This window comes from Motacilla alba, chromosome 2 (assembly GCF_015832195.1).
Source record: "Motacilla alba alba isolate MOTALB_02 chromosome 2, Motacilla_alba_V1.0_pri, whole genome shotgun sequence".
NCBI lineage: Eukaryota > Metazoa > Chordata > Aves > Passeriformes > Motacillidae > Motacilla > Motacilla alba.
Window position 1 is genome coordinate 65,488,461 of NC_052017.1, and position 26,465 is coordinate 65,514,925.

The following is a 26,465-nucleotide window of genomic DNA, read 5'->3' on the forward strand; positions in this document are numbered from 1 at the left end:
TGTGCATCGTTTCTTTCCTTCTGAACAATTTCCATAGAAATAATTGACCTGCTTTTATGGTAATTCGGTCTCTGCTGTTTGTTACTGCAGCATTTCCCAAGGAAAAATGCAAAACTAATGCCCTAGAACAAAAACATTCAGCCAAATTACTTACCAGTAATCCAAGGAATCATGGATAAATCCATTGCTCAAGTGGCTTCTCATTTGGAACTTTATATAGTTTTCACCCAAGGGTTAAGGTTTGGGTTTTTTGTGGATGGAGGGGTTATTTTGTTTTTGAAAGGTAATACTCATGCTCTCTGCCCTACAGCAACTTTATACAAATCTCTTCTGAAAACTGTATCTGCCAGCACTGTCACTCCACCCCCAAGTTTTTACTACTAACACCAACTAAAAATATTTAAAGGGACTGTTTCCACTTGTTTGGTGCATTTCATGTTTCTGCCTCTTCCTTTCTTCATTTTTCAAAAAAGTCAATAAGAGAGGTCATTTAAGCCTAGTGTTTTGAAGTGGCAACCAGTAAACAGCCTTACAGCATGATAAATGAGTTCTCAGGAACAGCTTCCTGAAAGTCACAAGTAAGTTGGGGCCAACTGAATTAGTTTTAAAGTAAATGAAGATATTCCAGTTATGGGCTGGGACTTTCACTGAGTCACTGTGTAGGCTACATTTTCCACCAGTTTCTACCACTGGCTGATGGTGCTCATGTCAAGATATAACCTTGGGAAGTGTATAACCTATCACAGAAGTGACATTCAGAATCTGGACTTCCAACAAGATAAACAAATAAGTGCTTGATCTCCATTTAAGAGCAGGAAATTGTGATCAAGGCATTTGATAAAAATTGTGAAGTCTTAAAAAGGATAGTTGCTGTTACAAAAAAAAAAAATTGTTTGATTCTACCCAATGGACATATTTTTCTTGATTTCTTTGACTTCCAACAAGCTTGGGTTTCTATGGAGTTTCTAGGCTGCTATTGCTTTTTTCAGAGGAAAGGTGTAACTAAGGAAAGACATCATAAATGCTTTTTTAGGCAGGGTCATTCTGTGGAAGGCTTTTGGGTTTAATAAGAGAGCACATTCTGAATTTCTCTACTTTCGTTTATAAGTTCATTGAGCAGATGGATTCCCATGGCTGACAGAATCAGCATCTCAGCAGGGATGACACAGGGGAAGACATCAGTTCTCTTGTGATCTCTTGAAAGTGGGAGTAGTGTGTGGAGCAATGGAGTATGGAATGCAATGGAATATGATGGAAGTACATATTCTTTCCATTGCTGCCTAAACCTTAGGGAAGTTCCCTAGCCACACTTTGTATGGTGTGCTCACACTGTGTACAGAAGCGCCTTCCACACAGTGAGTGACAGAGCTGGAGCAATTGTGTTCATGGAGCTCCTGTCAAAGTCCTGATTGCACTGGGAGGTCCTGCTGCAGTGAGCAAGGGCTTTACCTTCCCAACCAATTGTTTTGGTCACCAAGGTTTTTCACTATTCCTGGTGCTCCAGGACTGCCATGTATGAAAAAGGATTGAGCATTTTCAGTGCTCTGAGCTGTGTGTTCTCCTTCTCTGCTTGTGTGTTGGGTTGGAGGAAGGATTTACGTTCTTGAAACGTTTTACAGGTGGTCCATTGAATATTTTGTTCTGGCGTTGCTTATTTAGAGGTAGCTTCAATTAGTAAATTGAGACTAAATGACCTAGTAGTAGATTATTGTTACATAAAATGAAGTGTTGAGCTAAATCAATTTTTTTTTTTTTTTTTAAATATACATGGTTACTCGTGCTCTTGGCACAGAGATAAAGATTGGCAGTGATCCCTGTAGGATGTGGATTTCTGACATGGGTGAGGCTGGATGGAACATCTATGTAATTCTGCTTGTTTGATGAAGGATGAGTATTATGAGCTAAGAGTATAATTTTTTCTTTTTTTCCCCACAAATAAACTATTTGGTCTGACTAAAATACAGCGTGGTTAATCCTGCCCTGTTAAGTTTTCTCAAAGAGTGAATGCCTTAAGAGTAAATTTGATGGAAGCTATTAAGGATGACAAAAACTTCTTTATATGAAAGGAAGTGTAGTGCAATCTAGCTGAAGAGTTCAGAACATTTAGAATTCCATAGTTATTGTGGTATAATACCACAGTCAATTATATTTCTTATTTTACATTTTTCTTTGTCTCTTTCTCTCACAAGCCTAGACAATGAATTCATAATGTTAATGAAATATGTTGTGATGTTCCTGTAGGCTGCTGTGGGAAAAGAATTGCAACGTGAGGATGGTCATTCATGAAGTGGCCCTTCTCTAAAGTAGGACTTTGTGACTGATTAGGACATAAGCAAAATGGACTATATAACTTAAAAAAACCTTCAAAACCCTTGACAGATCAACCTACAATCACTGCAGGAATCAGCTTTTCAGCCCAACAGATCTTTCTGCAAGAAGTTGTAGTTATTTGTACTTGAGGCCTTTAGTGACCCAAACCCTATTTTTTGGTGCTGTGCCCCTGACAACTTCTTGTGCTCTTCTTCTCCAACCAACTTCTCCAACTAAAACCTGAGCCTTCTCATGAACAAAGGGACTGGCTGACAGCCTGCCATCTCCTCCACATGTGTCCTGCTCAACACTGAGGATCAGAAGTAACATGATGCCAAGGCTGGTCTCAAAATCCAGCCTTGTGGCTGGCAAATTTGAGGGGTTTGTTTTTCCTTCTCATTCAAACATAGACTAAATGCAGAAACCTTTAAAATTTCTTCTCTATTGCTATTCACAGTTCTCTTTGTGGCTGCTGGAGAAAGAAATGTACACAGCTACTTAAGAAATATGTGTAGACAGGAAAGTTCTTTTAAAGATTACAAAATACAGTGCAAGTATGTCTGCCTCTTCTTCAGTCACATGCTACAGTTTAAAAAGCCAGCATGTTTTCTTCCACAAAAAGACCTTTATATTTCTGAAATTTCAGAAGCCTTAATCAATATAAATAACAGTTTGAGCATGATGACATCATATTCAGTCCTAGAATTGTGCATCTCAGCTGCTTAGTCATTTAAATCAGTGGAAATGAGCACAGCAGTTAGAAGTTTTAAAAGGTCAAAGAAGCTACTGTCTTTTCAGCTTTGAATCAGCTGAGAGACTCCAGTTTCTGGGAAACATAATGCCAAGGCTGCATCTTGGCATCTCATTTCCTCCCTCCATCTCCTTTGAAGCACTACAGTAATTAGCTTAAAGGGAAAATCACACCACACTCAGTAGCAGAATCTTTTACAGTGAAAGTTCCTTTCTAGTTTCTCTTTTACTTGAAACTAAAGAGGAGTTTTAGCCCACATTGTATCCTGAAATATTTTGACGGAAGTGCTCTTACCCAAATGCCAAAAAGCTGTTCACAGGTTTTCAGTAAAATTAATACTTTTCAGTACAAATACGACAAGTTCTTTTACCATTTTCTCAGAAGGAAAACAAGTGATAAAGTGTTCCTTAGAGAACAATTTGTGAGAAAAATTAAAATAAAAATGAAACCAAAAGGCTTTTAAAACCTTTGTTTTAAATGTGATTTTTAGTCCTTTTAAAAGTGGCGATGTGATTTCTGGGAGGAAGCCACCTCTCACCTAGACTGCCATGAAAAAAACAGGGTTTTTTTTTGTTTTTAATGGCAGATGCATTGTTTAATCAAAGTTGTGATCAGAACCTGTCCTACATTATCTGTACAGCAGGACTCTGCAAATGCTGCTTCTTATGTGCTTTTAAGAATGACCGTTAGTTTTGTTTCCATGCATTTCCAGCTGCCACTCTGCTGCTGCTGATGTGAAACTGTCCAGGCAGGTTGTGGAGCATTTCCATTTTGTGGTGTACACGGCCCTTTCAGAGCTGGGAGCCACACGCTGGCACTCCAGGGACTTCTGGCTGCTTGCGCTGCTGGTAGTTTTGCTTTGGTTCCTGAGACTTTACCTGCATTATTTGAGCCAGTGGCTCTTCCTTTGGACCATCTCAGTTCCTGTTGCAAAGTAAGTCCTGCTAAACTCTTTTCCCTGTAACGATATTTCTCCAAATAGCTTGATTCAAAGCAGGTTGTTTGCACTATGAGGAGAACTGATGGCTAAGACTCACGCTGAGAGCTCAACAAGCAAGCTCTGATAGGAGCCCCTGCAGAAACTAAGAGAGTAAGGACTGCATCCAGAGACCAGTGATCTGATATGCAAATGTGAGTATCAGGTGAAGGTATTAGTAATGTAAATTTTAACACAGAACATGACATGTCCATTTATGAATCTTGTGTCATGCCTACCTCTCTCCCATCTGAAATACTCAGCAGGTTATGTATCTTCCAGAAGATAAATTTATCACTTTGGATAAAGTATTTCAAAATGCCTAAGGAGTGCACAAAGCTGAAGAAGCATTTAAATCATATTTCATGCTACCAAAGTGATCTATAAGTAAAATACTTATAAGAATTAAACTTTGATATATCACTTTTACTGTGAGTACTGCAATGAGTTGACATATTTTAACTATATAATACATTGACTTTAGCTCAGGAATTAGACCTCTCTAGAGTGTTGCAGAAAAATCATTGCTTGTCATTACCTGCATGAAAAAACCCAAAGATGGAGCACAAGTCCACTAGGTGATATATACCTGACTCTATTCATGTTTCTGTGTGATAGAGAAGGGTTTTACAGAGCAAAAAGGTTCCATCATGCTTAGGAAAGGAAATATTTCTCTGATAGAAACCTTTTTTTTTTTCTTTTATTCACCTTAAACCATCACATAAACCTGAATCAGTCAGTATGAGCCAGTAATATGTAGCTCTCTGACCTATGTCTGGTGTGGTAGTGGTATTGATTATTGGCTGAAATTTGAACGAGGTGTCTGAGCAGAGTCTGGACAGTGCTGGGTATTGTTAAGGTGATCTTCTAGATCTTAATGCAAAGCCAGCCATCTCTCACTTCTGGCCTTGCACAGCCCCTGTCAACTTAGCCAGCTGGCACTAAAACTTCTGGGAGGCCAAGCATCGAGAGTCTGTGAAAACAAAGGGAACTCAACAGAAGGAAGCAATGCATGAGAGAGTGGTGGTCATGTTCAAAGCCACTAGTCACAGCTGTCCCAGGCAGTCAGCTAGATAAAGGATAATGGTCTCAAGCCAAAATGCCCTGGATCAGCATCCCAGTCTGTAACGGTGTGCCTGAACAATGAGACTGAGCTGAGCACTCTCTAGTCCTATCAAATGTAGTGGTAGCACTCACAAGTAGGGAACAGAGTGAGAATCAAACCACTTCACTTTTAGTTAGGAACAGAATTTAAACCATTTCAACAGGACTGAAATTTTTGCCTCAAATTTCCTAATCTGTGTGTAGCTCCCAATGCCGTGCCATTCCTGTCTCTTACGGTGCCAGCAAACTTGCTCATGGTATGAGCTTTGTAAATCCCACCATCTCATTGTGGTGAGAGGGACATTTCCAATCACTTTAGGCATGCTAACTTTTAGCTGTCTTCCATAGCACATTTGCTGCTTTGTGCAGTGCCCACAGGTGCTGCTATGCAGAGATGGGTGAGCTCCTGGGGCCTGTGCTCATGTTGATGTGTCTGAGAGGTAGCACCTTCCTATTGCCTTTCCTGAACAATCTCTAGAGCCTGGATGTAAACTGAGAGTCAGAGAGGATCCAAGGATGCAGAGACAGGAGGAGGAGGAGGAGGAGGAGGAGGAGGAGGAGAAAGTTGTTTTTTTCCTGACTAGCTTCGTAGAGGTTTGGTCTGAGTGTTGTGACCCAGATAGGGATGTGACTTTATAATGCAACATGCATGATCCTACCTTCTTTCAATGGCTTGCTCAGGAGCACAGACAAACTCTCTCGTTTTGCTTGTTTACAGATTCCAGCTCTTCCCTCACACTGTGGAACTGTGCTACCAGAACTCCTTGCTGCACACCAGTGAAGAGTTGGCCATGGTTGTGGTGGGACCCCTAACCTTGAACGCAGGGCTTCTTCTCATGATCCTGATCAGATGGGGCTGTCAGCAGCTGTTTGACTCATTCCCTTCCTTCTTGTCAAAGTTTATCATAGCTATGGGACTATGGACAGTGCTAGACCCCTTGGCAGTGTTTGTAGTGGATTCATTCCTGGGGGTGAGTCACTTAAAATAACTTGGACATGAGAACTTGACGTAGAAGTTTGTTTTATTCAGTGAATCACTGAAAGATATGAAAATCCACCCCTGGCAATGGAATATGAAAGTTAAAAAGAAATTAAATAATAATGTTATACATTACCTTTTTATTAACAAAATTCCCATCTAATGCAGTCACTGTGTTTCTGCATAAAATTAAGAGCACTGTACAAGCCATATTTGGAGATAAGAAAGTAAATCCACTGCTGGAGTGATTGCATCTGCTTTGAAAAGAATTACTGCAATTTTGGATGTTAATGGGGTTGGTTTAATGAGCAATCCTGATTATTAACGCTTCAGATTTTTCTAAGCATCGAAACAGACAAAATGAAAAAAATGGAGGTTATCATGCACTTCTCTGGCATGCAAGATAGTTAATATAATTTACTGGCACACCTAAAAAAACTTGTGAGATTGAAAGACAGACATCTTTCAGGAGAGAGTTTTATCATATGTAAAAACAGGAGAGCAAAGTTTCCAACTCTATCTGTGCCTGTGTATGGGCTGTGTAGCCCAGCTGTTCTTGGGTGGATGCAGACTTTTATCAGATCTGAGATAATGCCCAGTATCCCAGAGAAGAAATTTCAAATTTGGGTCTCACTGTGTATGTGACACAGGCTCCTTTCAATGGTTGCAGGATGCTGAGAGCTTTTCTGGGGTTGTGGTATTGTTTCTCTTCTGCCCTTGCTGGTCTTTCAAAGTCATCTATGTTTCTGATACTCACTCCAGATGAAATCTAATCTAATCTGCAGGTCTTGTTGTGGATCAGGTTTTCTCAGTTCTCTTAGTTCTTTGCCGTCTCACCTCTGCTCTGCAGGTGATTTTTCACTCTTTTTACACATTGTTTTCCATTGTAGTGGTTTTGAAAATTAAAATTCAGCTCTTCAAGAAATTTAATTCGTGCTCACTTGAGGGATACTTGCAATACTTTAAGCATGTAGCAACACTCTCTAGTTTTTACTTGAGCAGCCTGCATTTATTTATTTATTTAAAAATTCCATGATGTAAAATATGCACAGTATTGAACTTTAATTGAAATTATTCAGATTAAGATTTTTTTTCCTAAAAGAAAAAGGTGTATTTCCTCAATAACCAGGGTAGGAATACTGAAATGTTTAAATGGATTTTTTTATCCCCTCTAATACTGGTGTATTAATAAAAACTGGAAGAGAGGATGAGGTCCGCCTTATCTTTCCCACACTTGCATTGAGAAAATCGTTGCCATTGACTTCAGTGGAATTATGCTCAGTTCTACACAGACTGAATTACTTATCAATTTCAAATAGCACTTGGTCAGGGGATAGCTTAGTTTTTCATTAAAGTGTTAAAAATGCACACACTTCTCTGTACTTCATGTTGAAAATTTGGCAGTCTTACCCACCAATATTATCTTTGGTAGAAACTCATTTGTTCAAATATTACTCAATATTCTGTATGTATCCTTTCCAAAATGAAACTATATCTCTTACATGTGTTTTCATGATTGCATTTGCAATTTTCTTTTTCTCTTGGCATTCCTTCAGCAGCTATTTCAGATTTGTTTGCCAATCTATTTTAGATCAAGCCTTTTTAAAATACTGTGTTGTGGTAATATGAGTTATTTTAGTGCTAGAATGTATTTTTGTATTCAAAATGGCCTTAATACTTATGAAAGATGACAGATAGCCCTGAAGACAAAGCTTTCTGTGTTTACTAACTAATTTTTTTTATTGTTAAGGAAAGGCTAGAGAGCAGTTGCATAATTTGGGGGGGGTTTCAAGTCATCATCCAAAATGCTGTGTCAAATGTGTTATTTCAAATTTCATTTACTGTCAGCTTGTAGAAGGATTTTTTAGGGATAAGAAACATTCCCATGCAGTTCAAGTTCCTGTTCTGTCAGAGCTTTCCTGGGACCTCACTCACTTGTCTGTCTGTGGCTTCCAAAATGCAGAAAACAATAACACCTCCTTGGCCACATGGATGCGTGTCATTATGAGAAACAGGAGTCACTGCAAATGGCTCACATGACCACCACATGTGGTAGTGTGATGAGTACCAGAGAGAGATGTTGACAAATGCTATTTAAGCTATTTAAAATGAAGACACCTTTCTTGGATCATGTCTTTGAGGCCCACAGAAGGTGTACAGATTGACAGAATACTTTTTGTTAGGAAACAAGTATAGAGAAGTAAAGTGCTCCAATGCCCACTTTTGCTTTGCCAGAGAGAATTGCTTGGATAAGAGAGAAATTTATTCTTATTTGCCATTCAGACTTTTGCCTCTCTGGAGGAATGTCAGGACATGACTGCTGTGCTGAGGATTTTCCTTGGTAGACAGTTGCTTCAGTAAGAAAGCAGTGGCAGCCGCCAACTTTTTCTTTTTACTTTTTTTTTTTTTCCCAAGAAGAGAAGATGGGACAGGGAGATAGAAGAGAACCACAGAGTATTTAATTCTTCTTGTAATAAATATGTGACTTGTCTTTATATGTCATTACCGGTCTCCTGAGACCTTCGATTTCCATGACAGAAACCTAGTAGCATTGCAAATGGTGAAGAGAGAACAAAAATATACTCAAGAATCACAGTCCTTCAATAGCTGGACTTGTAGTTGTCCTTCCTTTTCTATGTCCATTCCTTTACTATGCACAGCATCACCAAGGCAGCCAGAAATGTGCAGAAAGTTATGACCCTTCCTAAGGGTTAATCTAGGCAAGTTGCTCAGAAAAGTGCAGATTTCTTGAAGCCTAAAGGTCACAGATCCTCTCTGAATAATGAACACTGGATCCTTTGGTGGTGCAGTTTCACATCCTTGCAAAATGTGTCAACGCGATCTAATATGGATATGGCTGGCACCGCGTGACTTTAAAAAGGCAAAAGTGGAGAGAGGAATTTATTTTAGTTCTGAGCAGTAGAAGACCTATGATATGTAGTTGAATTCTTCTAAATTGATCCAGCAGAGGGCAATAATATGTCAATACAGTAGCTAGTTCTTAAGAACTAGATATGAGGGGAAAAAGATAAAAAAAAAGGAAAATAACAGATTTTTGGAAAATAAATAATTCAATATTATGCCTCCTTGGTCATTGCATAAAGGCAAATTTCAGCCTTCTGCCCCTGCCACTTGCCCTGAAATACACTAAGAGATTTGACTTCAAGCATTTTTACTGTGACATGGGTTTTGTTCAATAAGCCACCTCTATATGGTAGATATCAATTGTACTAAAATAAGCTAGAAAATAGTTTATTTCACATCCTGTGCCTAATTTCCAATTCTGTCTAGCAGGTTCCTAAGTTTCAGACTGTGTGCCCCACAAATTACATTTAAATCCTTATTATCCAGAGATTCATGTTCTTTTGTCTCTCTAGTCTAATCAGGTGTGACATTTTCTTATGTTGATTTTTTCTCCATGACAGCGATTTGGGAACAGTGTAGAGAAACCCATTGCTGATGCTGCAAAGCTCTCCTGGGTGTTTCTAAGAGCAGGGGAGTCAGGAGTTCCTGGTGCCTTAATCACAGTGACGCTTTATACCATCCTGTTCATGATCTCATCAACAGTGTTGTACCTGTATTTTTTAAGGTATGTCTCTTAATCTCATTATTCCCTTAGGAACTTAGGTTCGTGCCTCTTCTCCTGTTAGATAAAATAAGGTGACATCAGAAAAGATGTATCAGTGTCACACACCCAGAGACCAGAATTGCAGATAATCAAGGAGAGGTTTGCTCCTGTTTAACTTGTAATGCACTGGGATTGACTGGCACAGCAAGTCAGAGATGGAGTCACTTATTTTCTCAACAGGAACACAATTGATATAATGATTTTTCGTAGATTCTAGAAGCCTCTGCTTCTTTGGCTTCAGGCAATTGTGCCTATGAAAGGGCTTAAGCTGTAAAGTGTGTGTAACTTTCATTTAGGTACTTTGGAAGATGTTGTCTTTAGCCTTACAAGAAGGGGTTTTGTGAGAAATAGGAAAAATTTCAGAAAGCTACATATGATATGAAGTGCAAAATCTCTGAGTCTGCAGTGGCTTCCAGAGCCTTACAGGCTTTTGATGATACAGGATTTTTGACTTGTGACTGAGTCATCATGACAAGATTTAATCCAAATAATGTTTCCATGACATAATGTTTCCTCATTTTCTAAACTCAGTTCCTCATGACATTTGGCCAACTACCTTTCTTGCCAGCTTTCTAGTAGACACCATTAGCTGTGCAGTCAACAGGGACTGGTGTGGGACACTGAAAATTACTTAGATAGATAGTCAAATATATTGAATGAAAAAGTGTGGTTTTTTTAATAAGTGGATTGTTTATAATGCAGTTGGGATTTCGTGCTGGCCCTCAATTCATCCAATGATGAACATTGGCAAGCACCAATAAAAGGCCACATGCAAAGGCAAGACGCAGGCAGGTGAAAGAACAGAAAATCTCAGCATACTCCCTCCACCTTACTGTATCACCCCTCGGTTCCCCTTCCACAAACTCTGTTGCAGCAGGCAGAAAAAGATAAATGGCAATCTAAATTTCTGCAAAGTATTTCAGAGCTCCTATGTTCCTGGGAGCTGTACACAACTCCAATGTACTGGCAGTCTAGTTAATTAGTTTTTGAGACGTTAATGCCTTCTTAATCATTGACTTAATAGTTTTGAATAGCTTTGTAAGTTTTAGCTGCTGTCGTTTATTACTCAGGAAAATTAATTTAAATTAAAACATTTGTAAGACAGGTTTTTATGAGAATATTACCAACATCTTCATTGTCTGGGGAACAGGTGCAAGATCATCAAAGGTATCTTTCCTTCTGGATCAATTTTCCTGTAATGTTTTCCAATAAAGGGGTGGGGGAATAATGTTACTAGGGGGAAAAAAAGTTGTCTTAGCACAACACATTTTAAAAATGATTCATAGCAAAATACAAAAGCAAAGGGAAGATAACAAAATCTGTTACAGTGCATAAGGTCTTTGAAGTTCTTTGCTTGATAACGAAAGGAAACATTTTGAATACTGGAGTCTGTGCAGAGTAAAGTCATATAATGAGCTTCTGCAATTGTATCATTTCTCTTCCTTGAACATCTACAGCCAACACCATGGGAAACTTGGACCTAGGTAGGACTCTTGAGCAGCACACTGCCAGCCTAATAAAGATATAATTAAAACCTTTTAAAATGCTTTTAAGGACAACATCTCTGCATTTCATAACACTATTTCCTGAATGTGGACATAACAGCGTTTGTGTTCAAGAGAGAATAGTATTACTACCAGGGCAATAGCATCCCTTTGTGTGAATATTTCTCAGATGCCATATCTCAAATACGTTCAAGTGGAATGTTTCTCAGTACAGAAAACATATATTTTTAAATATGCATCCATCACATTTTTCTCTTGGAAGATAAACCAGTATAAATATTGTGGAATGCCTTCTGTGCCTTCTGTGCCTTCTCCAATCCACAGGGGAGACTTTGTCTGTTGGATGGAGGAGGAGGTGCTGTTTATTGGAATTACTTAGCAGTTTGCCATTAAACTGAAGTGTTTTGACAGTGTTTAAAAAAAGGGATAAGAACACTGAACCCACAATACCACCAAAACAAGCAGGGGAAGTGTCTGTTTCTGCCAGAGCTAGAAAACTTCATGGCAGCACTGGTGAACAGCCAGGAAGCTAATGAAATAATGGTCAGGGGTTAAGTAGCATCGACTTGTGTCTTTATAAACCAAAATACCTCAATAAATCTGATTCCCCTTGCTTGTCTTGGGAGTCTGTAGTACAACTAGCATGGAGAGATATTCTAACTACTTTTTGGAACAATGAAGAAGCATTGGTTGCAATTCCTTCCTTTTAATTCTACCAGATATTGGAAACAGACAGGGGTTTGTTGGTGAAATGTTTTCTGCACTGTGAGAAAATGCAGACTCGTCTGAATGAAAAGTGTCTGGTGGAAAGCATCTGAATTTCCTGGTATTGAAACATTTTTCAGGGAAAAGCTTCAGAAATCTACATTTTTCAGTGTTAATAGCAAAACTGGTTTTGTATTTTGATGGTGGTTTTCCAAAAAAGGATGAGAAAGGCTCAAGCTAAGATGTAATAAATTGTTTTAAACCACTAAAACTACCCTTTAATTTTAGATTTGTGTAATTCTTTGAAAAGCCCATTTTTAAATTAGACTCTTGGTAGGAAATAATTTCAATGTATTCTGTTCTTTCTGATAGGCAAAGAAATGAACCTGTAGACTATTATACTGGTTCTCATATGTCTAGAAAACATATTTTATGTTTTGTTCTTTCTATTGTATTAGCAATAAAAATAACTACTCTCATGCTTATAACAAGGTATGCTAAGGTATAAGAAGTGTTTTATTAGTTTTCATGCCAAAGAAAAGAAATTAAAGCAGGTAACAGGAACAGGCTGAGTACTTTTGGACAAAAGGAACAAAGCTGAAAGACAGGCTTCATGATTCTTAATTAATTCAAAGTTAATTATATTGTTTATAACCATGTGCTTAAAATCTTCATATAGAAAATGTTTATGGCAGCAAATAGACAGTAATTTAACTGCATTAAATTTTACTTAATTTGAAATAAGAACGTTGCATTAAGTGAGCTTAAATAAATGGCAAGGTCTTTCTCTTGTTTAGCAAGACAAGTGGCAAACAATTCAAACTGCTGACCTGGAATGTCAAACACAAACACCATGGAATAATATTGCTTCAACATGAACAAAAGGTCAGAATGTCCACCAGTTTAATTGCTAGTTTTCCAACCAAGCACAAGATAATTCTAAATTATGAGTCAATTCTTCCAAAAATATATCTATTGTATCAAAAGAATATCTGATGTTGATCCAGAGATTAAGAGAAAAACTTTTTATTTAAAAATACTGTGGAGTTTGGTAAATTATTACATAAAGGGTACTAGTTATTTATAAAAAATAATCTCTTCTGTAGTGCGTTACTACTTTAGTATCCTACTCTGCTTTAGCACTGATTTGTATTTCACACTTTAGAGCATTTTCTATTATTTCTTGATAGCTAGTTTGTTTATAATCCCAGACTACCTACATCTTGATTAGATGATCTTCCACCTGCTCTCCCCTTTTGATAAGAGAATCCCAAAATGGCATCTTGGAAACTACAGCAAATTTAGGGCTGCAGCTTCAAAAAGGAATGTTTCAAAAAAGAAGGGTGGGGAAAAAAGTTCAGAGAAAACCTTTGCAGCAAAGGCTGAGATAGAAATTCTTAATCTGATGTTGAGTCAGGCTGCCACATTTTGGGATCAGAATAGCTACTTCATGACAGGAACTCTTGGATATGGTCCTTGACCCTGAGGGACACATTCCCCTTTGAAGGGAGAGCTAAAGCTCCTCCCGAGATCAAGCTGAAAAATTGTCTGTTGGTGCATCTCCTTATGTCTGTTCCATGCTAAATCTCAGCTGTGAGGAAAATTGTACTAAGCAACTAACTTGTTAAGTGTGCTGCTCTGCACTTTCTATGAGTGCTGTAAGGTGTGATGTAGAGCTGATGTAAATGTGGACTTCATTCTGGTTTAGATGAACAACCTTCTGCCTCTGCCAGGCACACACATACAGGCCAACACAAGACCCAAGGATAAGGACCAACCACAAGAACGGTCACTGGTGCTGCTGTACTTGAGAAGGGTGAGAATTCAGAGGGTCTAAGGAGTTATGCCTGTGCTTCATCTCCCACCTGCCAAGAAATGAAGGACATAAACAGCCCCAAGAAATTCAGGCATTTTGCTGGTTGCAGTGCCACAGAAATCCATGCACTTTTCATGATTGCCCAGTCTATGGGAAGGATGAAAATATTGAAACTGGCACCAAGAAACCGCTGAATTGGAGTAAAGTATTATCTTGGAAAAGGGTACAAAAGAAAAGACCTCTGTTTAATATCCAAAACTCAGATTCCAGATTTTCTGATTTCTATTTTCTGCAACCCTGTTTTTGGAATAAAAGTAGAATGAGAAAGAGATTAATTGAAAAGGATCCATTTGAATCAAACAGCAGAGTTTTCATGTTTTCAAGTTCATTTTAGGCTAAAAATGTGACACCAGGCTTTTGCAAAAGCCCCACAATATTTCTTGGTTTCACCTACATCAAGAAATGCCACACAACAAGCCTTTCTTGTGGTAGAAAATTTTACTGCGTAGTGCTTAGTCAATTCCTTACCACAGAACAGAAATGTCATAGAAAAACAAAGCCAACAAATGAAATGAACTTTTCTAACGCCAAGAGAAGTTTAGATTGTATAGGCTTCAGGCTTGGGGTTGAAAAAAAGGGTGAATGGTTCCCTTCTATATGATGTGGTTTGCCCATTATTGAATCCTGGCACAGCAGGACTTCCATTCATGTCTAACCATGTTACTGGAACTAGTTACCCAGCCCAGTGCTATGGACAGACATTAGACATTTCTGAAGGGAAGGAAGATCAGGATCTTTTTGGGAAGTTACTATCTTTAAATAATTAAATTAAATTGCTGGTTACATTTATGTGATTTGATTCAAGTACTGTAAATTCTCCAGAGGGCTGTGTAGGGCTGTATGTTGGAGAACTTCTTACTCATGGGCAGAGACCATAGTCATGAAGGGAAAACCAAAACATAAGTCTACAGAAGAATGACTATTTTTTTTTTCCCATTAAGAGTCTTTTCAAAGATGAACCAAATATGTAATTTCTATCTTTAGGCTACATAGCGAAGGTTGGCTGTTGGATGTATTTCAACGTATTCATGGTGAGGAAGGCACATTCTTTGTTCCACTGGACTTGGAGATTTCCAGTCAAGAGCTGAGCTACATTATGAAGAGGGCTGAGCAGTGGAGAGGAATCAATGGTGAAAGACGGATGGTGAGTGGTGAAGAGAGCCTCCAAAAAGAGTCTGTGGTCCAAATTAATGCTTTGCATTTCTTAGTGTTATTCAAAATAATCAAGATAGTAGAAAATTATTCTTAGGGGGCTCCATTGAATAGAGAAACTAAGAAGCAGCATGTTCGGGAGAATTTTGTGACATTGCATGTGCATTGCCTGAACATCCTGAGGGGTTACAATCTGCTTGGTAACCAAAGGCTTAGAGGCACCACTGATGTCAAAAATTATCTGTGCTGTCTGATGGTTCTTGACTGGCTCTTATAGACTTCCTACTGGTTTACATATCAGTATCATCCCAGATAATTTCTCAGCCAGCTCAGCAAACTGAGTATTTCCATGAACAAGTCAAATTCCTTCCTTAAGAGGGCATAGGTCAGGCTGCCCTGAGAAGGGTGTGTGAGTTTGGTCAGTCAGATATGAGAGCCATGCTCTTCTCCCTGGCCTTTTTCCTCCAGGATTGCCCAGAAGAGTGGGCTAAGCTGGAAATCTGCAGGGAAAGCTACTCTGCTTTGGTTATCAAAATAATTCCTCTTTCTTTTCCATTAAGCCCCCAGCCTCTAGTCCGATATAAAGACCTTAAGCTGTGATGCATAGGAGACACATTCTCTGTTTGCAAAGGGTCCAGTCAGGGGAATGTCATCCACAGATGAGGCTTCTGGTCATAATTGCTTTCAGAGAATTGAAAATAGAAGAAGTAACATGGTCAGTAGTCTCTGAGGGACATTGTCCTCCTTCCTTCTTTGCTTTCTAGCTTTGCTTGGGTGTTACTAATTCCCATAGGCCTAATTTACAAACCAAGCCTTGAACAATTGGTAAAGTGCTAATCTCTTTGATCTATATATATGTGAATGCCTCAGTGTACAATGCTTTGTTTGGTAACTCTCCTGCTTCAATATAAAAAAGAACAGATTCCCTGATAGGAAGGAAATTAGTCCTCTTAAGCCTGTATGAGTTGTTTTGTTTTTCTTTTCTAATCCTCTGGAACAAGGGACTTAAGATTAGAGTCTGCAGGTTTTTCAAATCTCTATAACTACCTCTGAAAGATCAGCAGTTTATATAAATATATAGCCTCAGTTGTCACTGTTATAAACATCTGCCACAGCTGCAATTATTTTCCACTTTTTTTTTCCCCTGTGATGACAGTTTGGACCCTGGAAGGAAAAACTGAATGAAAAAACAGATACTCAGTAAGCTTAATTTTTGTGGGAAAGTGCAGAGCAGCACATGGCATTTCAGCAGAGGGGAGGGAAAAGGTTTGAAAGAGTGAATGTGCTTCCACAACCACCTGCCTCAGACATTCCCACTTTTTGTAGATGTAGAACTTATTTTGTCTTTCCCAGTAAGTAAAATAACTTTTTTTTTTCACTTCAAAACTTTCTGCAGTGAGTCAAAGTATTACCACTGATAATTGGTTTCCATTATCTTTGTTACAAATTAAGTAAGGTCAAGCAAAGAATACATGTAGTGGACCAAATTTTGCATGCCAGGACCACCACTGGCATTTGGAAAAAGTGGCAGACGAGGAAACCGCAAACATCTGCATTTCTAACTACTGAATAAATTTCTAAAGATATTTCCAGCTTGCAGAAAGGGCTGGATAAGGTGAACAAAAAAGAAAAAAAAAAAAAAAAAAGAAGGGTAGGATGAAAGGAAGAAGTGTAGGGGTTAAGGCAAATTGAAATAAATGGAAAAAAATTACTTCTCTGTATACAGGTAGTCTGTACCTGAATGGAGGAAACCTGAATGGGTTGTCCACTGCTACAGTAAGACATTATTCAAGGGACAGAACACTGAAAGGCATGACCCATAGCTATAGAAATGTGTAAGTGCCTAGTTTTACTCCCAGTATGCAGGCTAGCATGCATAAAAGGCCACATTGAAATATAAAATCTTAGTCTGAGATCCTTTAAAATTAACCCAGTCTCTGCTGGATCCAGCACCTCAGAGGGTGCAGTCAGAGTAGAGGGAAGAATCCCAGTGCCTCACAGGAAGCACCACACATTTCATTCAACAAATCAAAGTGATGCACAGTTTTTTCTTTGCTAAACCCCTAAGTTTCTGGCTCCTATTCTGTCTACATCTGCATGAATTTCATGCCTTTTCCTTGACATCATCCCTAGCCAAAAGTCGGGCTGTGACAGTGTTAAACAATCCTGTTCTCTGGGGGACACACTGGTGCAGACATATGATGTAAGAAGATAGGAGCAATGTGGAAAGAGCATAGGAATTTGCCTCACTGGCATCTCTAGAGATGATCTCTACCATCTACCATCTACTTCAGTGGTTACAGGATCCACCTCACAATGGGGAAAATTTGTGAGTGGAGACTAGTGTTCAAAAGTCCTGAATTATTGGTACAAAACACAAATACTGTAAAAATTTGTAAAAATAGAACAAGTTTTCAAAAATCAAAATTTTCCCCATTTCTTCCCCTTTTTTTTTTGCTATTATTTTCATGAAAAATGGAATCATCATAGGAAGTGTTGTTAGCTCTTTACAAATATCAAATTTAGTTTTGCAATAAAAACTTGCTCTGTGTTCTCCACATGGAGCAACTCCCTGCAAGAGTGGGAGCTGTATTTGCAGGTCTTTTTATGCTCCTAGGCATTGCAGATACTGAAAGACCCTTTTTTTCTACTATATATTTGCATAAGGTATTTATCTTGTCCCTTTCTTTTTGTATGTCTAATTGTACAAAGTAATCAGTATGGAAGACACATCACTAGGTCTTATTGCGTGCATTATTAATGTGTTAATTTTTAAATAAAATACGAAATTAACTGTGAACAATTTTTATAAAGGGAAGCATGAGACTGCCATATCTTACATCACTCCATATAAAAAATATATTTTAAATGGAGGTCATTCAAGTAAATAGTCAGTCAAACCTTCTGGAAAAAATAGGTCCACATTTTTGCAATATTTTCCTGCTATTAACCATGTGCTTCTCATTTTTATTCGCTGGATTAAAAATTGCCCCATAAATGGGTATTTTATAATATGCTTAATTTCCTTTTATTAAATTGATAAATGCAGCAGCAGAGGACACATTTACAATATGATGAGAATTTAAGGTTATTGCATTTTATAATTTTTATATTGTTCAGAGGAGTGATTTGTCATTTGTGGAATGACATCCATGCCATCATTTCAAAGTATTTTCAGTATTTCTCTTGATAGGAAAAAGGTCACTTTCTGTAGACCAGGAAGACATCAGTCTATTAAACTAATTTGCCTACATGCAAATTTTGTCATTTTTACCTCATTAACTATTTATCATAGAGTAAAAAAATATATATATTCATGAAGGGGCAGCTAACAGCCTGATGGAGCTGGAACTAATATTTTGCAACTCTAATGATTTTTTGCATCCTTAATTAGATAGCATAAGGTTGATATGATTAGGTCAGGATGTAGTGTTTTTCATTAAAATACATTTTAGAAGCTGTATTCATAATCTGCCCTTGCAATTAAATAATGAGCCTATGAGTTTAATATTATCGACCCAATTATTATCCCATGGAAAAGTATACCTTTAATAAATTTGTGCCGTAGGACCTTCATTAGCAACAAAACGAATTATATTTCCAGGTACACAGATTACACGGCCACAATCACATTTACGTAGTGGTTTGGAAAGCACTGTGCAGGCAGAGCCACCATAGCCCTGTACCTCACAGAACGGCCCTTGATTATTCTGAAAAAAGCCATTCACAATGCCTTTAACAAGGAAAGCTGCAAAGAAGTAAAAATGCCACCTACAGAGGCAGGCAGAAACATTTCTAGAAACAAACATGTGCTGAAGCAGCATTCTGTGCACCAGTGTAGGAGGAAGCCTGGGCCCCCATTCCTCCATTCCTGCTGCAAGCATGGAGGCAGAGCTGAATATTTGCTGATCTTTTATTAGAGGCAGTCTTAATGTGTGTTAAGTGTGTCAGATTCTAGAATTGGTAAAATCAGGACCGGTGGCAGACTGGAATATTTTAATCTGCTCTTGTTAGCAGATCAGTGATGAGGGAAGCACCCTGGATTTTAGCCAGGAATTTCCTTTTCTTTCTAGAACTGATAAAAGTGGCAATGTCTTTCTGTCCTCACTGAGTAATTGCTTCTCCAATGTTAAGTAATAGTTTAGAGGCAAGGTATGAGGTGAGGTTTTCTTTTGTGTAAACAAATAAGAATTTAAAAAACCAAACCCAACCAAACCAAACAAAAAAACCCCAAACAAACAAACAAAAAACAAAAAACAAAAAAACAGCCAAAAAACCAAAAAAAAAAAACCCAAAAAAAATAAAAGAAGGGGGGAAGACTATCTAGTAAAACAGCTGACCAGAGATGGTCTTTTAAATGGGATCTGTTGTGAACTGGTTGTTAGGTGTGCATCAGTTTGGTCATGTCTAAAGCCTCTGAACTATTTATCAGGTCAATTGCTATTAGCAGGAATAAAAATTAATAAATATGGCCCTTAGAGATTTTTACTGGACTTAGCCCTCAAAGTACCACCCCTGCTTGCAGTGGGACTTTTTATGTAGTAATACTTATGATGAGAAAAGTTGTGCAAGTAGTAAGCTGAAACAAAACTGCATACCAAGCACAGGCTCAAAATATTGGCACATGAGGAGGTTTTCTGGAAAAAAAAAAAACAAGGTCTGTAGGCAAGAAGATAATGTGAAACTTACACTTGAAATAAAGCCTGATGCACTGCAAAATTATTTTAATGAGACTAGGACTAATTTTCTAATTTTAAAATGATATTATAGCAAACCATAAAAAATTACCCGGCAGTAGATTTTTGAAAGGAAAATATATTTGTAATTATCTTGAACACACAAGATTACTTCAGGGCCTATTATCGACACAATTTTTGGTACCACTTTACACTAATTTGCATTTATTACTCTCAGGCCAACTATTAATATGTTAATAAATAAGTCATTAATACTTGTTATTTAATTGCTATCTATTTATTCCTGTTCAATAATGCATTAATTACTTGTGAATAGTTGAGGGCAAAATTCTGCCCTTGCTAGTGGAATCAGCACTGGCAGGAGAGGAAACTGATGTTGGATGTGGCAGCAGCCTTGCAAGGGCTGCTGGAGAGCAAGTCTTTTAACTCATTTAGCACAAGGGGGTTAACTTTTGATTTTGTCTTAGACGAGGCTTCATGAGCCTCCAGTCTGTGCTGCAGCCAAGCTGCTGGACCACAGGTGGAGGCTGGTGAAGGCAGGTGGTACCACACCTGAGGTTGCTGCAATTTGTCTCTTTTTATGGTCCTGGTCTTGCTCCAACACTGGAGTTTGGAGCTTGCTTGCACATATAGGATGATGGTTAAAGAAGGGCAAAAATCGAAGTCATCTGAAAGTCAGCTCTATGCAGGGGAAAGGGTGGTACATAGTGTGTACTGAGAAATGGAAATAGGTACATTGCTTTCTTGCTGCTGGAATTGGAAAGAGAAAAAGTAGCATCCCCAACCATGCTCTAATTCAAAGTCCCAGATTTGTGCTCTTCAGATCCCCTTGTATAAGTTGACTGTAGAGTAGATCAAAAAAGGCTGAAAAACATACTGACATCATAATTGGTATCTTTTCTGTTTGAAGGTGGTTTAGCACTACTCTGGGTGTGATTTCTTGACTCTTTTTGATGAAAAAAAAATTTGTGAGACCAGGCCAAATTTTGAACAAGAACACCAGCCTGTTTTTGTGACTAACAGATCTGATCATCTTGAATTTGATCTTTTTGGAGTTGTAGGGTGAATTTTTCCCATGAACACAAACAGAAATTTTGCTGTTGCCTTTCAGGAAGACAAATTTCCAAAAGACAGGTGAAAAGTTGCAGGGGTATTTTGACTTAAAATAAAAAAATGATTGAGGAAATGCGCTGGAAGGGGTAATACCATGGTACAGATTGTGGGGGCCTGAAGGAAAAGTCAGAAAGCACAAGATAGTAATAGCAGAAAAGAAACAGAAGTGGTTCAGGAATTCGTGCAGAAGACAGAACCATGCCAAAGAAAATAGACAGAAACTGAGAGAAATGCAAGGTAAGAGAAGTTGATTGGAAAGCGATACAAGATAACTATAATAATGGTTCTGTAGAAGAACTCTTCTCAAATTTCTGATTCAGTTACCAATGATCTGCAATTGCAAACAGGAAGTCATGTTGAGAAAGCAGAAGTATACAAAATGAAAATTTCTTTTTTACTCATTCACTCTTCTGTTTGCAAACTTTTTTTTTACTTTGAGTTATACCTTATATATAAAAATATCTCATGTACACTTTATTATATCTTTAAGAAATAGCAAATGACTGCCACCACTCAAGCTGCTGCTCATAAGGTCTTATAGTTTTGATCTGTGGTTTCCTTTCCCCAAACTACTTTTAGTGATCTTGTAGAAAACTAGCATTTTGCAAGTTTAAAATTAGATTTCTTTGTACTAACCTTAACCCATACTGCAAAAATTTTTGGAGCTGCTAACTGGAGCTCTCAGAGCATCTCCCACAATTTAGATCGTATGAAGGATCAACACTTCTATGCTGTAAGAGTAGTATAGGAGAGTAAAAAGCAGTAGCAAAGCTGATAGTGAGCCTATCTAGAAAAAATAGCAGTAACATAGAATTTAATTCCTTACATGCCAGTATGAATAAATCACTGTGTTGATCTGGGGTAATGCACAGTTGTTACAGCCAGTACAAGCAAACTGCCCTGCTAGTCCAGAACAATGTAGCTCAGCACGTTAAGGTGACATGTAATCACCTGTCTGCTACAGAAATTGCAGGAAGAGAACCTCGACCCCTTGCAGTCAACAGCAAAACTTGTGCTGACTTTATTAGGGCCAGAATTTCCATCTATCTGTGTAAGCAAAGGGGAGGGGAGGAAACAGGTCCATGTCTCACTGAAATTCTTCGCGATCTGTGTGTATAAGGTCAGATTCTCATTTGGGATAAATTATTGAAGGCAGATTCTGGTTTTCTTTTTAAGATTAAGTGGAGATTGAAAGTCAGAGATGAGCAGAGGGAAGGCTCAGCCCAGTAATGGGATGTTACAGAAAACAGCAAAATGTAAGGTCAGAAAAGAGGGTAGCACTCTCTTGCCTCTTAGATTTAAACCAAAATGATTTCTGTATGAAAAGACAAGGCCTTGAACTGTGTAGGATTGAAATGGTCATATGGTTCTGAAACACTTTGCTCTCTATTCCTTTAGAGTATTTAGTCTACAGGGAGTGGTGGGTGAAAAGAAGAAAGGGGGAGAAATGCAGATGCTTGGAAACATCTGGAATAGTCAAGTATGCTGAGCATACCCAGGCATGCCATTAAACCTCACAACTGTTGATTAGTAATTCATCAGAAAGTGTGCAAGTGCAAGCTTTGGAAAACAAGGTAATGCAGTCTAGGTAAAGGAAAACCTTTTGCCTATGTGGATAGGTCTAACGAGTGGAACTGCTTAAACAGATGTGCACACAAAAAGAGACTTTGTAATAAATTATAACAATGGTAGAACAGATATAATCAACAAGCAAACTAATGCATACAGCATTAGAAATTGAGCTGCTAGAGTAACAATGCATAGCACTTGCTTGATTCCATGTTGTATCCTATCTTAAAGAGAAAAATAATAAAAAAGGAGAAAATGGGGATTAAAACCCCCACATTTATGAAAGCTTCTCTGAACCTGAAAGTTGCATGAGAATAAGTTAATAGATTAAAACAGATAAAAAGAAAAGAAAGCTATGCAAGCTAGGCGATTGCAAGTGCTATGAGCTACATACAGCATTTCTTTTTTTTTGGTTGGCATGTTCATGGTAAGTCTATAAATTGAAAACAAAATTATTTAGTCAGACTCCATGGAATTTACTTAGAGAGGTAGTAAACATTATCTTGTGTTTAGAAAACATGTATTTTATTTCCCCTTTCAGTATGTATTTTGTTTCCCTTTTAAATGAGAACTGATTAATTCAAGTCTCCTTTGCTATCCCCATTATATGCACAATATAGTATTTCCAGAGTAAATGTTAACAAATCATTTTAATCCTAAAATCAATAAATTAATTATCTAAAGGCATTAGTGAAGATGAACCAAACTAATAGTCTGCTGACATCCTTCTGATTATACACTGGCAGAAAGGTGTTAATTTCTCTAATACTTCAACAGACATCCAAACTCTTTTGTCAGAGATGTTGGACAGTGATGGAGGAGGAGTACACTTAACTGTAATTTTTGTAGTAATTCATGGGAAGCCTCATTGACATGTGCTAATGGCACTTGATTGCCCTCAAGATGTTTTCACAACAGAACTCTGCAAGTGCCACATCAAGGTTTGCTCAGTCAAATAGTTTTTTCTCCTTGCATCTAGATAATTCGTGACCACAGGCAAACTTTTGAAAATCCAAGGTGGTTTGCAACACTCCGTTGGGGTGAATCTGTCATCAGCCGGCTGGTACAGATCGGTGCACTAATGAAGAACAAGCTCTTTGGGTTTTTTGTCATTTCTGTGCAAGCAATCCATTTTGTTTCTTCTCAGTGACAGGGTATGTTATACATCTCATCCTGTATAATCTGACTTACATTATAATTTGATTCATACACAGCCTTTCCACAGAGATTAATTAGCATCAGTCTTGAAGTTTGCAAGTGAAAATATGATAATTAGTTTTCTTGGAACGTTAACATTTCAACACTTCAGGTTCTCTCCATCTTTGTCTTCAATGAAGCTGCAGTAAACGAGCACTATTTCTCTTCTAAATCAGACTCTTGTGAGGTTTGAAATACAGACATTTTCATCAAGCTGGATAATTTCCATAGAAAATTTACTAGCTCATGAAATATTGCAGGAGTAATTCATACAATGACTCCCTCCTCCCCTTGGTAGGTTGAAGTATGATGTGAGCAGTTCTGAAAACCCTCAGGACAGTCACTTATTTAACAATGGTGATTCCTACTCTTTGTAACAAAAATCAGCTGACTCTTCATTTTTTGCACAAAACAGAATTAGCCAATAGGTCTCTCCTGTGGTTGACGGGTAGTGCTGTAAACAAGGTTACATTAGTGCTGTAAACAAGATTACTCCCTGCACTTGTTTGTTCTCTTGGAGAATTTAATACAGGTAACTTATTTGGCATATACAACATCTCAAGAACAGTAATTTAGCAGGATTCTGAAAAAAAAAATAGCAATATATCTGAATAATGAGAACATTCACCATTACAACAGTGAGTAAAAATGTTATATGAAATATCAACCCTGATGATTTAAGGACACAATGTAATCGCTAACATATGGGGCTTAAGAAGAAACTCACATTATGGAAAAGTTATTGTGTTGTTGTCCATTATGAGTGTGTGGAGCTGTTTCAAAACTAGTACTTGCTTAAAAATTTCTGATTTATATTCCCTGGTGTTAAGCCAATTTCCTTTTTCCAAGGATATGGATGTTTTAAAACATCTCAGTCTTCTCTAATTACTAAATTCTCTATTTAAGATCTAATTAATCTTATTACAACTCTGGCATCAGACATCCTCTGAGCTTGGGCAGGGTACTGTTGATGCCCATTGATTTAGTCATGTTAGGGATAAGTGAAATTCTTAACCAAGGCAGAATCTAAATTGCCATGCGGTTGTGAGCTTGCATTTGCAATAGCATGAAGTTCATGTGTCAATTGTGTATGTAACTGCAAGAATAGTTTTGCCAATCAGGCTCTTTTTTCCCTTCTTTTAAAGGAAATTAAATTTGCTACCATTTTTTAATTGTCACACATAAGGCTGCTGACAAAGACTGAATTACTTTAGATGCACTAGAGAACACTTAAATAATGTTACAAAACTGAAGCCTCAGTAGCTTGCTTTCTAGTAATGATCTTCAAATATTCTGGGAGCTAATGATATTTAATGGTAAAATTCCACACACTGACAGCGGAGATGACTGAAGACACTTGCACAGGGCACAGCAAAATCTCTTTGCCCACTGAATGGGGCAAGTCCATTCTATTTTCTGTCTTAACCTGACCAATAAGGCAAAGTAAGCTGTGCCTGAGCCTACAGGTGAGCTTTGTCATAACTAAAACCAAGTGCAGGCAGAATGAATGTAGGTCATAGGACTCAGCGAGGATACCTGTCCTTCCTGCTATAGATATGCTAAAACCTCTGGTCTCAGTGGGTTACAAACCCACTGTGGATTTGAAGTAGCTACCCTTGGAAGCTTAGAAATTTGGGATGGATTAGACTTCCTCTGCTGAAGCCTGAAAGCACTGTCCAGAGCTTATATGCTGAAGTTTCCTGAAGGGGTCACGATTTTCACCCTGACGTGTTTGTCAGGGCAGAAAGGTGCTCTCACCATGCTTCCCATCTAAATAATTTTTCCTATCTTAGCAATAATCAGGGCATCTAAACCATCAGTAATTTCCTGGGTCTGTCTGAAACCTGGTGTGAGTGTCTCTGAGGCTGGCCAGCAAGACTTTGTTGTTGAACAGAGCCTTGTTTTCTCCTGATCAACAAAGGGGGAGAGGAAGACATGCCCCAGGGAGGTGAGGTTGTAAGGAATTCCTTCCAACAACAAAAAAGAGAAGGAGGCAAATTGACTGTTTTATTAGGAACATGATCTGTAGTGTTTTTCATCTGGAGAGGGGATTGTTGCATGCTGATGAATAACGGGTATCATATCACAAGAGTGCTAAAATGCCCCTGAGCAAGTTCGTTCCTTCAGCTCTCCTTCAGCAGCTCCTGCTATCCCAGCCACTGACCTGTGAAATGTGGTCGCGTGCTCTGGATTTTTTCCTGTATTTTGAAAGCTGTTCTTTTCATCTTTCAAAATATTAGCCTAAACAGTTAAATGGGAGTTGTGTTTGTAAGGGTTTGTGTATTAATATTAATGGAAAATCTGACAGATTGGGTGGCCAGAGAGGAATAATCATGCCTTTCAGGTGACACGTAAGTACAGCAGGTTATATGGATTTATTGTTTTGAAACTTAGTTTTGTCAAAAACAGAATTGACTTCTAAAAATCCACATTTTTGGAATAAAATACTACAGTTCTAGAGAGGAATATCTAGAAATGATCAAGGGAAAAGGTTGGCTTCATCTTCATCAGAGCATGCCAAAGTTAGAAGCTGCCAAACTTTGAGCCTTATGCCACTTTGATCGAAATGGGCCCTGTTCAGACAATCTACTTTCCACATGAATCCTACGGCCTTCCTTCTTTCCTGTTGGCTTTGAATACCTGTGACTGTTCCTAACATAAGGATCACCTCGACAGTTCTGAGGTGTTTATCTCCTCCACTGTTTGGGCACAGGGACTTATTTGCACATCAGGCTCCCTGATTATAGACCTAAAGTGCCTAACTTACCCAGTGACACTAGAATCAGTATATTGATATAACATTTCAGTGCTACCATCAGGCACTAGGACTGAATTCCTGTTTCCTCAAAATGAGAGAAGAAAAAGGAAAGGGTAAAGCTGGGCAGTGCCGTAGGGAGCTATGG

General features: G+C 38.2%; 1 protein-coding gene across 1 annotated transcript in view; it reads left to right on the forward strand.

Moving 5' to 3' along the window:
• LOC119697541 overlaps positions 1 to 26,465 on the forward strand; it is a 177,535-nt gene that overhangs the window by 120,254 nt on the left and 30,816 nt on the right. The window contains exons 15-18 of the mRNA XM_038128415.1: positions 3,774 to 3,995; positions 5,860 to 6,112; positions 9,546 to 9,709; positions 14,819 to 14,978. Coding sequence (XP_037984343.1) covers positions 3,774 to 3,995; positions 5,860 to 6,112; positions 9,546 to 9,709; positions 14,819 to 14,978 — 799 coding nt within the window. The remainder of the gene's footprint in view (positions 1 to 3,773; positions 3,996 to 5,859; positions 6,113 to 9,545; positions 9,710 to 14,818; positions 14,979 to 26,465) is intronic.